Here is an 18,262-nt window from a genome sequence, read left to right on the forward strand (position 1 = left end):
CAGGTAGCCTCCCACTGCTATTCTGTGTAGTAATTTGTTAATTGTAGCTTGAAAAATCACAGGTGTTGCTGAAATTCCGTATGGCAGGTGAACAGTCCCAGGTGGGCATTGATTGTCACATATTTTCTTGATTCTTTGTCCAACTCTATTTGTTGGTATGCCTGTGTGACATATCTAATTTTGTGTACGTTTGCCCTCAATTTAGTGCTTGGAATAGTTCTGCTTTGGGTATGAGGTGTTCTGGTACTTTTAGTGACTGATTGATGATGACTTTGATTGCCGCAAATACAAATCTCACCGTTTGTTTTCCGTATAGGTGCGATGGGCATTGCTCAATTGATGTATTCTATTGGTTCTAATATGCCTTCATCTTTTAGTTTATTTAACTCAGCTTCAAATTTTATTTTCAATGCAAATGGAAGTGTTCTGGCTTTGATGAACTTTGGTTCCACATTCTCTTTTAATTGCAGTTTGGCTTGAACCCATTTGATCTTTCCCAACTCTTGTTGGAAAACTACCGCGTAGTTATTTGACTTCTGGCTGGATGTTGCCTTCGTGGTTTATATTTAGTATTGAACCAATTTTCAGCCAGTCTAGGGGAATGTATTAGTCAGTTTCTTCCAGAAAGTGCTGGTCCCTGGGTATCTACGACGTAGTGAGATAGTGTTTTTGGTTGTTGTTGTTGCTTGTATTGTACTTTGACCGTACATTTTCCAAACACTTTGACTTTGTCTCCACTAACAAATCTCAGTATTACTCCAGTTGTTTTCACTGGAAGGTGTGGTAGCAAGTGTTGCTTTAAATGAAATGGCATTAGAGACACTTCAGCCCCTATGTCGAGCTCCATTTTCAGAGGTTCGTTTATTTTCAGCTGAATATAGACCGCTGTGTTTTTTCTGTTTAGCTCTCGGATGTGTAAGACTTTAGCTGTTCCCATCCTTGTTGCTAGGATTGCTCTCTCTCTCTCTCTCTGTCAGTGCTTGGACTTCGGCTGGGAGGTTATCATGATTTGGAGTCCACCTGTGTTTTACTGTTCCTTTAATTGGTAGACATCTAGTTTTGATATGTCTTTCTTTGTTGCAAAAGTGGCATTTGGAATTTTTGAGGAAAGTTTTCTGGGTGATGGTTGTACTTCCCATAATGGAAGGTCTGTTGGCAGAAAGACCTTGCAACCAGAAGGTCTTGATGCCCCACATCCAAATTTTTGTCTGCATTTCTGAGCTGTTACTTCGCCATCTATTACCAGTAATTTCTACTTTGCCTGGCAATCTGCCAACCCCATCACCAATCTGCTTGGACAGTTACACAACATTGCCAGGTATTCACTTACTGCCTACCCTGGCATTTGTTTCCTTTCATAGCATCATTGGCTCTCTGCCATAATTGGTGGATTGGGGCTTAAATGGTTCCCCAGAGCTGTGCATAAATCAATGTACGTCTTTGTCCCTGGGTCCTCCAGGGTCAATAGGGTTTTAAGGAGATTGAATATTATACTGAGGAAGAGGGCAAGTTTTTGGTTTACCAGAGCTTTATTAATATTATGGGCTGTGCAGTAGCGGTTAAATTGTTCTACATAATTACTCCAACTTTCAATTGCTTCGTTCAATTCTCTGAACTTTCCCTCTGCCATCTTGGCACGCTTTCGCTTTGTTCCTTTGGCAGGAACTCGTGGAGCTAATTAGGTAATCATCTTTTACCTTTATTCTTTTGTTTCCTTCCCCTGATTGGTGCATAGAGCACACGTAGGATTTGTTTCATTCCTCGTCGCCACTGTTGTGTATGCACTTAATACTATTAGGACTCAGAGACGTGGTGCTTTCTCATTCTTTAATACCATTAGATTAACATGGCTACTGACATACAGAGATATATATACATGGGTTAACATCATGACGTGGGCGTCATGCTGTACAGCAGGGAGAGCTTATATTTCAACAGTGGGAGAATTCATTCTTTCACTATCCTTTGACTATTCCTAACAGTAAATGTGGACCAATACTATATTGACAATCTTAGTGACAATATCATAAACAATCAAAGTTAGGCATATCTTAAGAATTTTAATATTTCAAAACATGGAAAAGATTTTATTGAATGTACTTGATTGAAGCTTAAGAACACAAGAAGAAAAAGACAGACAACTTTAGCAAAGATGTGTCATGGTGATTTCTCTGAAAATATTCCCTACAAACAATTTTTTTTTAATTCCAAAAGAACTTCAGGTAGAGGATGGTTCATCATTTCATTAACAAAATGCAGTCTTCAGTGTTATGTAAGAAATTCAAAGGAAATAGAAGCAGTAAGTGCCAGTTGATCTTAACTGAATATACTCTGCGACAGTTTCCACACCTCTTAATCTGGCAATACAACGTGAAAATGGGTTTATTGCCAAATCTCCCACAATCCACACCATATCCAATACTAATGTGATCTCACGTCTACTTTCCATTGGGCAACGAATGTTGCATTGTCAGCAGCAAAAATCTTGAGCATTAAAGCCTCCTTGAATGTGTTTTACTCTCTTCCAGAAGAACTTTAAAAAAAATACTGATCAGATTTTTGATGGCACCTTATTCTGCAGTTCAACAATTTTTGAATAAACTGCCATCAAAACAATGTTATATCCATTGCTTTAACAACTTCCAGAGAAAAGATACTTTGAACAATATTTTGATTAGGTTTGCAGTGGGGCAAATTCATATGGGTGCTACTGTAAGAAAAAAAACACATAACAATATGCCCAGATATATAGCTGTAAAAACCTCTAAAATGTGCAATTAAAAAAAGAGTTAAGCAACATTTCAGCAAATTACATCATTTGTGTTTAAAACACTGAACTCATCTTTTCAAAGTCCATTTTTGGAAATAGGGAAATTTAATATATAGTTTAGAAATAGAAAATTATAAATCAAGAAGTTTCTCGCTATTTTCCTTAGCTTTGCTTTCTTGGTACCATATTCTCCATATTTAGGTTTTTATTCCATGAGAAAAATCCACAGAAACATAAAATCATTCCTTTCACCTCAACAGGGGTAATTATAACAATTTAATCATATAAAAATGCTCAATCATAAAGGGAACAGTCATATAATGATTTCATTACTGGACTTGTAATTCACAGATGTGAAGTACTGTATTTCTCTAGACATAGGAAGATACTTGCAGCTGGGGAATTTGAATGTACAAATTTGAAATAAAAATAATTGACATTAAACCACTAGAATGTTATCAAAACCCATTTGATTCACCAAATGTCTTCAAGGAAATCTGTCTTTGTCGTTTGCTCTCAACTAAAATGTCCTACTTCAGATTAGAGATAGTAAAGGAATGACAAATAATACCCATCTTGCCAGCTATATCCACCTCCAATGAGCTAACCTCAGCAGAGTGGTCTAATATTTTCAGGATCAAAAATTGACCAACATAAATTTTGGTTGGATCTCTTGAATTACTTTTTACTTTTCCAAATCAAGCCAAGATATGTCCTGGCTCTGGCATTTATCTTCAGTACAACAGGACTTCCCTCAGATCTTGTGTTAATTGAAGTACATTCTGAGAGAATAACAAATAAAAGTAATTCAGAGTTACTTTAAAATGTTTGAAATACATTCTCATTCTATTAGTTTATCTTCTTAAAGATGACACATGATTGTGAATGTTTAAGTAAAAATTAAGACTGGGTAATTTATTGATCTTATTAAAGACACAGATATAAAGTACAGTTGAAAGGCCACATAACATTACATGAAAAGACCATCATTACTGCCACTTCAATAAAGCAGCTACAATGGAACTGATAAACAACAAATTCCTTCACCCTTTCATAAAACACCTGTTATTATGGCAAGTAGGCAAATTTAAGTTATAGTAACTATATATTTTTCTTAGTAAAGCTTGGAAGTGTGTGCTGGTTGAAATGCAATACTGAAAGAATTCCCTAGAAGATTTAACAAAAGGCTACAGCCGAGCCAGTTGAGTACTGAGATTTGCATCAGAAGGATTTTTTGTTGTTGATCCACAGCAGTTAAGATTCTAACTTTACATACAGGTAGAAGACTGTTCACAAAATTCACTTCAGTCTAAATAAAATAGCTGTCATTATCTGTATGTATAACATGAAAAAAACTGTACATTCACCCATCTTATTTTTGTTCTAACTCTGAGTGCTTAGATGACTTTGATCATTGAAGTTACTCATTTGCAAATTAAATCAAAAGGCACATCTGTAAAACATATGCTTACAATATTTAGTGAAAAATTCTCATTATTTTTAGTTATTACTGCTCATTTTTCACAACCTGGCTACAGTATCCTACATTCTAGTGGAGGTTAGACAACTTTTCCCATTCAAGAATTCCAAATTAGTGTTATAGTCTTTTCCCTAATATTTGGAGCAGTCAACCAATAGAACACAAGATACAAAAATCAACAATTTGAAAGAGAGGCCATATTTTATAAACTCAGTCCTTAGGTAATCTGCACCAAATATTCACTGCATTGGTAAAATAACTATAGCTCATACCATTAACTAAAATAGGTCACAAATGATCAGCATTATAACCTTCCTGATGTCTGCAAAGTTTCAGCACTTAACAAGGCCACTAGAGCTCAAATAAGTCTCAAGGATTTATCTTGTTGGCTCAGTGCAATGATTAATTCAAATAATTTAATTCAATTGTACAGTGCAAATGCAAACTTTCATTACACTTCAAGGTAATAATGATGGCACTGCAAGTCTGAGGAAAGAAAATATTACTGATCACCTGAGAGAAGATCACAACAGTAATCTGTGCTGTTGGCTGAAAGAAACAAGATGATTCAGTTTTGCTCCAATATTAGGTTCTCAATTACAGTCTCCTTGAGTGTACAGCTACTAACAATTAGAAGACAAAAAAAGCTTAAAAACAGCAAAACATTTTCTTGCCTCAGTGCCTTAATACAGTTGCCCAATTTTCCCACAGTGCTGGCAAGGACATTTAGTGTCAGTGAGGAATTTCTGCATTTTCCAGCAATGGCAGTCCACCTCTGTGCAAAGGAGGATGTGACAACTCTCGTTTGTAAGTCTTTGGTGGAAGTTTTGGCAGCTGTGGACTAGAGTTCTGTCTGGGAGGTACAGGTGGAGCAGAAGGATAAGTTGGGTTGCTGTGGTTGGAACAACGTCGCATAACCCTGGGAGAAGGTGTTGGAGGAGGAGTATTGGGGGAATTAAAGTTAGTGCTACATTCTCTGTACCAATCTTGATCCCGATGAAGGCGGCCCTTTGGTGGCGGCTGAAGATTAAATGGATCATTCATAAAGATCTCAGGAGGTCTTGTTGGTATGGGTGGAGGTGTATCAGGTAATGGATCCCTTGGAGGAGGTGGAGGTGGACTGTTCAATGACCCATCAGCGGGACCACGTAAGATAGGAATCCGAGGCAGTCGTGGTGGAATAGCAGGAGGACTATCCGGAATATTTGAACCTAGCTGTAAATAAATGAACAAAATTCATGTCAGAGATTCTTCTAATTAATTGAGAATGTTTAAATTTAAAATATTAAAATTTATACTGAAGTGATAGCTTCAATCTGGAAAGGTTCCAATGGTAACTCTGTTTTATTCCATAATGCCCAGTCCACTTCATGCAATTACCACAATTAAGTCATGTGCAGCTACAGTAAAAGCCGTAAAATCCAGATTGCTCGGGGATTGGGTCAGTCTGGATTTTCTGGGTTCTTGGGCAGCACTTTTATAATTCAAATTTAAGTTGAACAAAGAGATGAACAGGTAAAATTTTGATTGTATTATATGTAAAAAATGTTCTGTAATAAATTGTATAGAAAAAGCAAATAAATATTTAATCATCCATTTCCATGACTCTGTACATCAGTGATGCTTACACAAGCATACAAAAGCCCCCTAATTTAAAAAGTTTGAGCACTCCGGATTCTCGGGTAGTCCAGATTTCTGGACTTTTACTTTATATTTCTTTTGCAAATCATTTAACAGAACAGTAGACACAAGAGACTGCAGATACTAGAATGTAGAGTACATAACAATCTGTTGGAGAAACTCAGCTGGTTGAGCAGCATCAGTGAAGAAAGGGATTGTTAACATTTCTGGTTGACACTCTAAAATTGTGAGGGATACATATACAGAACACTGCAGAAAACATTTCCTGATGCCAGAGGTAGATAAAACTAGAGGACATAAAGTTAGGGTTAGGGACGAGATATTTACAGGGAATCTAAAGGAGAAGTTTTTCACCCTACAATGGCAAGCACCTGGAATACAATGCCCAAGGGAAACAGTTGCTTACAGCATTGAAGTATCTAGACAACTACTTTAATAGCCTAGGCAGATGGTTGAATATACATCTTGAGTAACCTCTTTAGTATTCTCTGCAAATCAAAAAAAAACCCTCGTATCCTTTTTTATCCTTTACTTTTTTTTAATATATTCTTATTCCTAATATTATCAACTAATGCATTATCTACAACATCAACTTGAGACCAAATGTATCCTGTTTCACTCACAGGCTTAACAACAGGATGGTCACTGAAAAACTTCTCTGGCATCCACAATCCCTGGCACTCTCTCCATTACTTCACCACTCTGCCCACAGTTCATTCTCATGCTTGGTGCCACATTTTAAGGATGTCAGATATAGGCATGACTTTGTCCATTGGAAAATCTGAGCCACAAAATGGATATCACAATCTAGCAGGCTGGATAAAACAAATGATGGAGTAAGGCTTCGGAGTTGAGGAAGATAGCAATATCAGAAAAGTTGCAAGATAATGAAATCAAAACGCAAGCTCAGATTGTACGACAGCTCTTCCCTTACCTTGAAATTTGCCAGGTCCAGATCGGGCTTCCTTCGTTGTGGAACAGGAGGTGGTGCAGGTAAATCTTCACCTGGCCTATGAAGACTTGAAACGGAGTGAGATTCTGGAAGTGGTTTAAAGAGCATTAAAGTGAAATCACACATCTGAAATTTTCAATTTAGCTTCCCAACATAATCCAGTAGTAACTTACATTTATAAAGCCCTTTCAGTTTTATACAAGACCTGCTTACTACAATGCAAACCCTTTGTCTTGTCCATGCCAGTTCTCAGGCAATCCTATTGGTCCCCCTCCTCTCACTTCCTGTAGTCCTAAATTTGTTCTCTAACTTTTGTTCTCTCTTTCTCACTCCTTGTGCCTCCCCAACTTGCCTTTGATTGTGTTTTTACTATGTACATACACTAAGAGGTACCTTATATTAGTTAATTAACTTACTGGAAAGTCTGAAATTTGACAGGAAACCCACAGTCAGAGTTCAAAAATGTACAAGCTCTACTTGGAAAACCATCATTGAATAATGCAGTATATGGGTCCTGGAGCTCTGAGGTAGCAATGCTAACTTTTGTGCAACTTCAATCTGAACAAGTGCTCCAAAGTAGTTTCACTGAAAGAATATTCCACCACCCTTCCAGAAATCAACTACCAGTTCCTTAGTCTTGCTGATCATGTGAAACCAAATGGGAGCAGATGGAAGAGGAATGTATTCAATTATGTCAAAAGATCTAAAACAGGATGATTGGTAACACACCATAGTCAACAAGTAATTTCTGATTTTAGTTGGATTATTTAACTTTTGTAGCTGGGAATGTAAACAAGAGAAAAAATCAATACAATGTTGTGGGAAAGGAGAGCATCGATTTGCACAAGGATATAATCAACATGGAAAAACAATTGGAAATATTATTGGGATTTTCCCTCCACTCCCCAAAAATGTGGCAAACTCGCATCGATTTTGAAAAGGGAAAAGAACCTTTTGCATTTCAGCTTGCGCAGGAGGCGGTTAAAGACACTGGGAGGTCAGCAATTTCATGAGAATGGGATACAAAGAGTGGTATTTGATCTGAATGAACACAATAGTTATAAAGTAACAGGGAACATGTGAGGGAAGATAGAGAAAGGTTCATGGAAAGGCAGGGTAGAGAGTGTGTTTACTGGCCAAGGGAAATGGAAAATAGGGGAAGCATACTTAATGGCAAAGAAATTCACAACATTCATGAAACTGGATTACTACCATTTTTTGGTTTTAATAGATTAACAAAAGGGAAACAAAACCCTCAAAATTAAGATAAGAGGAAGGCAACAATCTGCAGATGCTATTAATTTGAAATAAAAGTAGAAAATGCTGGTAAAACTCAGTGGGCCGCGCAACATCTATGGAAAGAAAAATTGAGTTAACATTCCAGATTAATATCCTTTCATCAAATCAGAGCATTTCGTAGGCATGATTTAAGATGAAGAAAAAGGGAAAGTGAAGAAAAACAGGAAAAAACTGTTATGTTGGAGATAAGGAGAAAATAGACAACTGAGATTGGTACCAAACTGAGATTGGTACCAAACTGAGATTGGTACCAAACTGAGATTGGTACCAAACTGAGATTGGTACCAAACTGAGATTGGTACCAAACTGAGATTGGTACCAAACTGAGATTGGTACCAAACTGAGATTGGTACCAAACTGAGATTGGTACCAACTGAGATTGGTACCAACTGAGTAAGGGTAGCTTATCAAAAGTGGAGGAAATAAATATATATTCTGAAATTGCAAAATAGAAAATATGATGGGCTTTCCCAGATTTTGGCATTTTCTGCTTTTGTCTCAAAATGAAGTAAATGCTCTCAACTTACTTGATGGTGGCAACAGGACTGGTGCAAAAATACTGTTGTTACCTATAAAGGGGAAATGAGAATAGTTTAGAAATGTGATCTAATAATCAAAACATGATAGCATACAAATGTTATGAGAATTGTGACCAATGCTTGGTTGGATTTCAAAACAGTGATTTAAAGAAATGTAAGGTGTTATCCTTGGAATTCTCTCTTTCAGATTCAACAAAATCCTTTAGTAAATAATAATTTGTCTACTTTTCACATGCAAATTATGTCAAGTTTATCTTGTTGAACGCAAAATGCTTTTTCATCAAACCACAAAGACATTTTACAATTGTGGACTATTTCCCACCATATTGCTAACACACAGCAGAAAGTCACCATTGGTTCCATTCTGAACTAAAAAGATTATTACATCAGCATATGATGAACAGGAAGTTAATTTCATATTTATCCATTAGTAAATACTACAACTTGAGAGAATTAACTATTTATTTAATAATCTCAAAATGGTATCAATTTTTTAAAAAACATTTAACATTTTCAATGTTTTGATAATCCTTACAAAAACCTATTTATTCATGTTTATACAAAATTGGTCAAAAATCAATAAACTAATTTTCACCAAGGAAAAGGTCACGAGGATAATAATAAAGAACATAGTAAAAATAATGCAAATGTGTTAGGACAATTGAGATCAAGAAAGAGGTAGTTGAAGAGCACTGGTGTTGAAATGGAATGCCCCAGGGCCTGATGGAATATATCCCAGGCTTTGGAAATGGCAAATGAGGAGACTGATGGGACTGGCAAAGATCTTTAGCAAAAGGTGAGGTTTTGGAGGACTGGAGAGTAGCCAATTTTGAAACTTTGTTAATGGAAATAGGGATAATCCAGGAAATGATAGGTCATATGCCTCATAGCAGTGATAGGGAAACTTATTAGAAAGTATAGGTTCTATGTATTGTTGGTAATGAATGATCAGGTGAGGAAATACCAGCATGGCTTAATGAAGGGCAGATATCTCACAAATCTGATTTTAGTTTTTTTTTCCATGTGATGAAGGTGGTTGATTGGGATCGAGCAGTGGATATTGTCTACATGGACTTCACTAAGGTATTTGAAAAGGTCCCTCACAGAAAGCTGATCCAGAAGTTACAGATCCACAGCATCCATGGTGAATTAATGATTCGGATTCGGCTAGCCATAGAAGAGATGATGGAAGTGTGTTACTCTAACAGGAAGTCCGTACGCAGTGGTGTTCCGCAGAGATCATCATTGTTTGTGATAGATACTATCCAAGTGACTTGGATGACAAACTACATGAATGATTACTTTTGCAGTTGACACCAAGATTGGTAGAAATGTGGACAGTGGGTTATCAAAGAATATAGATCAGTCATAGATAAGAGCAGGGATATGCCAACTGTTGTTTAATCCAGACAAGTCAGAGGTTTTGCAGTTTGGGAGGTCAAATGCAAGGGAAATGGCAAGGTTCCTAAAAGTATTAATGTGTTGAGAATTCATAGATTCTTAGAAGTGGCCATTATTATGTGTTCCCAGTTCATTTTCATTTGAGTGGAACTGTCAGTTTAAGACAGTCATTCCCAAAGTGGGAGGTGCCGCCCCCTGGGGGCTGTGAAAAGATCCAAAGAGTGGTGAGGGAAAAGGGGCTGAGTGAACGTTTCTGGCAAACTCAGCCCACAACACCCATCCTGCGCTATCCGTCAGGTGAGGAGGGTGGGGGTGACTGCCTGGGACGGCGACCACTTGGGACGTAAATTTACCTTTTCATATTGCTAAATAGATTGGTTTAATTTGTGAAATACATACGCTTATTTATAGCGTTAGAGTAGTTGTTATTTTAAATTTGCAGTAGATTTGCAATACCAAGAAAGAAGTAGGGATGTGTGTGCACGTGGTTGGGGGGGGGGGGGGGGGGGGGAGTGGAGAAGAAGCAGTGGCTAGGAATGTGGTCTGGAAACCACAGCTTTAAGAAAACAAATCAAGCTGCAAGCTTTGGAGATTGACTGGGCTGGCAGGCTGGGGACAGCATGTACTCAAATTCGCTATTTCTAAAGAGAGAAGAAGCGGCCCTGGAAAACACAGGTGCCGAGACCATGTGACCAACACGTTAACGAAACAGTACTTGGTTTGATCTGGGGCTAATTTAAGGATGCAGCACTTGGAGAAGCTTCTCTTTGAAGTGATACTGTACTGGTGGCCTTGGGTGGTAATATATAATTTGTCTGATTTCTCTCTGCAAGGCCAAAGGAACGGTCACTTTTGAAGGGGGATTAGGATACCATTCCGTGTGGCCAAAGGAAAGGTCACTTGTTGATGCCCATTGTGGCCAAAGGGGATGCTTAATCCTATTGTGGCAAAAGAAAAGTCACTTCTGAAGGGAACTGTTGAACTCCACTGTGGCTGAAAGAAAAGTTCACTTGAAGTAACCTGTATTTGGGTTCTGGAAGCAGAAGAAATACTGTGTTTGGATCATAACCATTGTGAAGGTCACTTTGGACAGACTCACGAAAGGGTTCTGGAGGCTTTGTGAACACCATACTTAGTTTCCCCTACATCAAGAAAAGGGGAGTTTTGACTACCACTTGTCTGAAAGGATATTTCTCAGGAAGCAACTCAACAAGTATTTTGTGAGTTTACAACAGTCTGTAACCCTGGTCTCTCCCACCTCATTCGTAATAACTTCTTTGCATTAATTTAAGAGTCTTCGAGTCAACACTGGATTTCGAACCGACTCCAGAATTGAGCCTAAGCTGTAATGGCTTGGGTACATACACACACATCTATTTCCACATAGTTGGGAGTTAAGTTAGATACCTTTAGATAAGGTGTTATATTATTGGTAATTAATAATGAAAATATTTTAAATTTAACACTGTCTTGGTAATTTTTATTGCTACTGTCTGAGTACGTAACAAAATTGGGAGCATGTCTGGGATCACATCAAATTGGGTGCTGGGTGATCAATTAATTTTCAATTTGATTGATTAGTTTTTTTTTGGAGCCAATTAAAAGGATTATGTGTGGATCAACAGCAGTGATTGACATTAATAAGTTTGCAGAATTGCAAGGGGCAAGAAAAAGTGAGTCGTTGACTATCACACAAAAGTTGAAACTGGTGGTGGTAAAAACCATTGATGAAAAAGCCAGAGATCCTGAAAGTTATAGGTGATAATAATGTAATGAAAGGGAAGTTTGGAGAGGAGGTAAAACAATTTCTCCAGAGTGAATCCTGTGAGCAGCAGTCACTAGTAGAATAAATTGAGTTGGAAAAACTTAATTGAGAGAGAAACTTTTAGATTTGAAAGTGAACAAAGAAGATTTAATGCAGAGGAAGCCAAGAAACACAATCAGTTTGAGCTAGAATTAGAAAGACTGGAGAGGGAGGAAGCGAGAAGCAAAATCGGTTTGAGCTAGAATTAGAAAAAACTTAGAAGTGAGAAGGCCATGAGGCAAAGACAGTCTGAGAAGAAATGGAAACTTGGCAGGAACCTGCTAAAATAACCCACAGGATTAAATTTGTACCAAGTAAAACCTTCCAGAGGGGTAATGTAAAATATCCATGCAAGTTAGAAAACAAATTGGGAAATGACCTTGCAGAGGATCAAGTTATCCGTGTGGTGAGGTTGACTGCCAGGCCAGTCATTGATGAAACAAATATAAATTCAGATATATATCCAGCTGTACAGTGACACGAGCTATGTCTAAAAAGAAACTTGACAGTGTAGACTGTTTGGACTAGAGTTCTGATGTTAAACCCGAGAGTAAAGATTTGTTGTTATCCCAAAAAGAGTTTATAGCGCGGCAGAACAGAGATCCTGATCTTACTGAGGTGAGAGAAAAGGCTCTTTTTGAGGAGGAAATTAAGAAGATGCCAGTTGGATATTATTTTAAGGAAGGGGTGCTAATGAGGAAGTGGAGACCACAATATTCCCTTCAATGAAGAATGGGCAATTGTTCACAAGGCTGTAGCTCCTAAAACCTATAGGGATGAAATTTTAACTTTGGCCATAGCATACCCTGTAAAGAAAACTAAAGATTATGAAGCAATTCTACTGGCCTAGTCTGAGAAAAGATGTGGTGACATTTTGCTGTCCTGTCACTTATTAGGTCTACCAGTAACTCCTTTAAAACATATTCCTGCTTTTGGCAAACCTTTTCTAAAGTTATTGTGGATTGTTTTGGCCCATTGCCCATAAAACTGGGAATAAGTATTTGCTAATTTGCTAATTGTCATGTGTATAGCTTCCAGGTTTCCAGAAGTAATATCACTTTAAAATATTAAAGCTAAAAACGTGTCAAGAGCTCTTGAGATTTTTCATTTTAGTTGGTTTACCTAAAGAGATCCAATCAGTCCAGGAAAGTAATTTTATGTAAGGACTGATTCAGCAGATCGTTTATGAATCAGGAGCTAACCAAATCACATCATCTGTGTATCATCTAGAATCTCAAGGGTCCTTAGAGATTCCACGCTACCCTCAAAACCATGATGAAGACCTATTGTGTTGAGAATAAAAAGAACTGGGATGAGGGTGTCCATTTGCTCTTGTTTGCAGTAAGAAAGTCTGTGCAAGGATCATTAGGCTTTAGCCCTTTTGAGTTGGTGTTTGGACATCAAGTTACAGGACTTTTAGTGTTGTTGAAGGAACAATGAGGTTAATGAGGATGTGCAATTGAACTTGTTAGATTATGTCTCAAAATTTAAAGATTGTTTGCAGAAAGTCTGAATTGGCCCAAGAGAATTTGAAAATGGCTCAAGGTAAAATGAAGGTCAGGTGTGATAAAAAGGCTTGAGTGAGAACTTTTAAACCGGGGATAAAGTATAAATTCTTTTCCCAACAAATTCTAATCCTCTTAGGGAAAAATTTTCAGGCCCTTATGAGGTGAATTAAGTTAACTATGTAGTTAAAACATCTGATCAGAGGCATAAAATTCAGAGTTGCTATGTCAACCTGTTAAAACCTCATTTTGAGAACTTGGCAGGTAGCAAAGTACAGCTTCACCAAAGGTGTTGGTTGTTGATAAAATTGAGTTTAGAGACCCTGAGACAGCACAAGCAAACTTTCGCGAGGGTCACTTCAAACAAAATATTGTTCTAGTTCGTCTAATTCAAGTATTTGACAGAATTTGGATAAGTTGGCTCATCTTCAGTCCAAGGAAAAGGAACAAATGAAACAGCTATTTTTAAAATTTAGGAACCCGTTTCCAGATGTGCCTAGAGAACCCCAATAACTTGACATGAAGTGGATGTCGGAGATGCCAACCTATCAAACAACATCCATATCGAATGAATGTTGAAAAGTGTAAACTGGTAGATCAAGAGAATGAATATATGTTAAAGAATGATTTTACTAGATGTTCTACCTCAAATTGTTCACCTTATATTCTGGCGCCTAAATCAGATGGGACAGTTAGATTTTGCACTGATTATAGGAAAGTTAATGCAGTAACAAAGACAGATGTTTATCCTATCTCTAGGGTGGATGATTGTGTGGACAAGGTTGGAAAGACCAAGTTTCTTACAAAGATGGACTTATTAAAAGGTTACTGGTGTGTTCCCTTATCAGACAGAAGTAGGGAAATTTCTGCGTGTGTGACCTCGTCAGGGTTATATGAATACAATATTTTGCCATTTGGAAAACTGCTCCAGGGACATTCCAAAGAATTATTAATTCTGTAACTCGCGGTTTAGATTCTAAGCAATAAATGAAAAATTTTACATCCGACTCCAAATTGTTCAAGGAAAAGCAGATAAAAGCATTGTTAGTAACTCTCATGCAAATTGTCAATGAAAAGGCCAGCCAATTAAATGAAAAGCAAAAGGAAACCCATAGGAGTGATGAAGATATTGGAAAAGCCACATGAAAAGACATACTACCAGAAATAGGAACAGGAGCAAAGACCGTAGAGCAAATTGAACTTGAACTACCTGCAGAAAGCACAAAGTGGAACAATATGCAACAAAGCCAACATGTTAGTCTCAATCTGCATGTCTACCATTTACCACATGCATCCGTACTCTAAATGTTTGCTAACATGTAAAATGCAAATTTAGAGCCCAGACAATTTACCAATTTTAGTCGAAATGCAGTTAATGAGGCATCGTTACCTTCAAATTTATTGCTGGTTAAGTGGCACCAAATATGAGAGTAAAATCAGCACATCGTTCTCTTGCCCTCTAAAATTCATTCCACTGACTCAATGAAAATTAGTTTTAGAGGCAGTGGACCAGGTGTGAAAAGTAAAAAGGCTTAACTGATCAGGGAAGAATTTCTATTCACACTAATCTTCCATTCCTACTTTCTTACAAGACGAAGTTCAGCATATTCACCTTGTTCCTCAACAACTTTTACAGGTGCACCATCAAAAGCATCAGAGTGGTAGGGAGCTCAGAAAAAGGTAGTGAATGCAGCTTAGAACATCCTATCCACAGACTCTATCTACATCTCCTGACGCCTAAGAAAGACAGCCAACATACTGAAAGACCCATCACAGCCCAGACACACTTTCTTCTATCCGGGAGAAGGCACAAGAGTGTGAAAAAGTGCAACAAGCTTAAAGAGAGTTTTTTCCTCTGCCTCTGACCCATCAGGTTCCTGAATGAATCTAGTTAGTGCCATCATACTACCCTTGCTTGATGCTAATTTATTATTTATTTCATTGTAATCCTATACTCTGTAATTTGTGCTCTATACATGGCTGTATGAATGTTAGCAATAATTTGTTAATCTGTTTGCAGAAGAACCCTTCTCAATGAACTAAGTATTTTGTGACAAATAAACAAAACACCCACATCAACTATATTTGTGAACAGATTATGGTAACAATGAAAACTAATATTTCCACTTCGGTACTGCCAAACTAAGACCTCCTGCAAATCGGAGGAACAACAGCTCATTCCATCTGGGTATCCTCCAACCAGATGGCATCAATATGACCTCCTGTTTCCATTACCCCCACCCTCATCCCTCTCTTCCCCTACATTTCCTTTCCTCCAGATCCCCACCCCAACTCTCTCTCCTGATCCCCCTGTATCCTTTCCTCCAGCTCTGCATTCAGAGCTACTTACCTTCCCCTGATAATTCCCTGCTTTTCTTCCCTGCCCTCCTATCCATATCCACCCATGGCCTCTTGGGTGTTGGCCTGTACCCCTTCTTCCCTCCCCCCCCCCCCCCCCCCGCCCAACCACCACCCCAGCCTTTATATTCAGGCACCTGCCTGCTTTTTGCTCATACCATGACAAAGGGCTCAGCCGTGAAACATTGGTAATATATCTTTTCCTCCTTGAGGTTCTGCGGGACCTGCTGAGTTTCTCCAGCACTTTTGTGTATTTTCTAGATCACAGCTTCTGCAGACTTTCTTCTTTACACCTACTTCTGAACCTACCTTCCACCAAATATTTATAGCGATCATGTTACAATTTTATTTTTTCTCCTCCATTCCAAGGTGTCTACCATTTTTCCCCAACCAAAGTGAACAAACTCAGGAAGCATTACTGCTCATTAAACTTGGGCAATCTTACGAATCAAATGTCCTATTACTAAACGACTCAGTGACAAGCCTTTTAGATGACTGGAGAGCTTAAAACGAGAAGAAACCACACAAGGATTCCAAATATCTTAGGAAAAACAAAATATAAAACACTTGAAAACTAATACCTTTATTGGAATAGGATAGAGATATTAATTAACCTCATTTTAATTTGAGGGATATTATCAAGTGGAGAAATACACTCACTCCCAGAGCTGGGCAACTCCACATCACCGAAGACACTGAGATCAGAAGATGCAGACACAGGTGGGGTTGATGGCGTATTTGGAGAGTTTGGAACAGATATTGTTGATTCATTATCAGTTTCAGGAATTCTACTAAAACTGATCTTGCGAGGCTCACGTTCTAATGGCATAGGATTTCTTAAGGTTCCAGAGGTAGAAGTATGTCTTGCAGGATTAGATCTTATTCCTGGAGATTTTAAGGAATATGAAGATTTTCTTGGCTGAAGAGAAAGGAAAAAAAGGAATATTTATCATTGAATTCTTACTCAACAATAAAATGTAATCAATTCAATAATCCTAATATTTTAATTTACTTGAAATGATGATAATGTTCATTTAATTTAGTCATTTCAGTCTTCTTCCTTACTGTTTAAGATGGTGCTTGTTTGAGTTGTATTTACTTAGTTCATTAATTTTTAAATAGTAAGAATGATACAAGATTCTAAAGATATTGCTCATCTGTTAACACTTTTTCCCCCTCATCATCTTCATTTTAATTTCAAAATTCATTTTTTAAGTACAACAACTTCAAAGATAATGTATTTGACAAAAAGGGTTGGGCAGCCTTCCTTAGGTATTCATGAGAATTATGCCGTCATAAGACAGCAGGATACATTTTTGACTTTAATTCATGGGTGGAAGTGTGGCTACGGATTACAAGCCCCATGTAGAGCAGATGTTTATGGCATGAGTTCCACTGCAGACAAATTATTAACTTCTCTAATCTAGCTATTGGTTTTAATAACATTCTCTTTGGCCCGCATTGCCACATACAAAAAAAGTGGAACTGTCTTTTAAGCTTGCACAAAATACAAAGAAATTATATTTTTGGCTAATTAGCAAACCCAAATTTCTTGTATATTCATTATGGGTAACAAGAACACTTTTTCTTACATAGACAGCATTGGAAACATTACAGAAATTGCTGGAGGTACTCAGCAGATCAAGTCACATCTGGAATTAAAACCGTTTCAAGTCTCATCCTAAATCTGCAATATCATTTTTTGTTTGATAAAGGATTAAGTTTTAGCATTCCTTGGACTAAAGTTTTATAGTTCAAAACCAACATATTTTGGCAAAGGAATCAATATCTTATAGAAAGCATACTTATGTTTTATAGTTATTGAAGTAATATGGATGAATAGTGTTGTTAAGTTTCAACTTCACAGGATTTTATGCTAACTGAAGAAATAATGATTTACTAAAATATAAGTTGTAAATAAATTCATTATGTAGTTAAATATTGTTAATGTGGAGCAAGGCAGCTCCACCTTTTATAATCAGCTCGGCCACGTCACCACTGGGGGTGTAGTTTGAGCAGGCTGGCTGCCGATTGGTTACCTCGGACGCCTGGGACCCCTGTGATCTACTGGCAGTGATTGGCCAGTTTCACCACTCTGCCAGCAGCCTATGGAAACGAGCGTTTCAGCCCACATGATGCTTTGCCGGTTGCCGCATTCAACGGTCATTTCCTATGTCGGCCTGAGCCGCGGGCCACTACAAAAGCTTATTAAAAATTGGCTTGCCATTTAAAATTTTAAGGCGAATAAATTACACAGCAATAATTCTAAAGTTTTGACAAAAAAAATGATTTTAAACTACACGATTTCTCAATAATACTTATTAACTTTGAATTTTAGGAATACTTACAAATCGTGGTGGCTGTTTGCAGTTACGTGGTTCGATTTCCAAGGATTTGTTGAACAAATAGTCTGTAAACTCCTTTTCATTCATATTTCCCATTGGATTCAGATTTTCAAAGAACTTCTATGCATCAACACAAACAACCTTCGATGTAACTTTTAGAGAACTATA

The 18,262-nt window shown here is 37.6% G+C and overlaps 1 protein-coding gene across 6 annotated transcripts in view; it reads right to left on the reverse strand.

The window, feature by feature from the left end:
* Positions 1–3,658: 3,658 nt before the first annotated feature.
* The window catches only part of sos2 (son of sevenless homolog 2 (Drosophila)), a 102,228-nt gene continuing 87,624 nt past the window's right edge, over positions 3,659–18,262 (reverse strand). For 3 of the 6 annotated variants that reach the window (XM_069916591.1, XM_069916593.1, XM_069916589.1), the window contains 6 exons: positions 18,098–18,214; positions 16,410–16,668; positions 14,551–14,601; positions 8,670–8,711; positions 6,826–6,929; positions 4,707–5,465 (listed from right to left, as the gene is read on the reverse strand). In XM_069916591.1, coding sequence (XP_069772692.1) covers positions 4,983–5,465; positions 6,826–6,929; positions 8,670–8,711; positions 14,551–14,601; positions 16,410–16,668; positions 18,098–18,214 — 1,056 coding nt within the window. In that variant the 3' untranslated portion in view covers positions 4,707–4,982. Of the gene's footprint in view, positions 5,466–6,523; positions 6,707–6,825; positions 6,930–8,669; positions 8,712–14,550; positions 14,602–16,409; positions 16,669–18,097; positions 18,215–18,262 lie in introns of those variants that run through there. The other 3 variants (XM_069916592.1, XM_069916594.1, XM_069916590.1) reach the window with 3 other exon arrangements.

Source organism: Narcine bancroftii, chromosome 2 (genome assembly GCF_036971445.1).
Source record: "Narcine bancroftii isolate sNarBan1 chromosome 2, sNarBan1.hap1, whole genome shotgun sequence".
NCBI lineage: Eukaryota > Metazoa > Chordata > Chondrichthyes > Torpediniformes > Narcinidae > Narcine > Narcine bancroftii.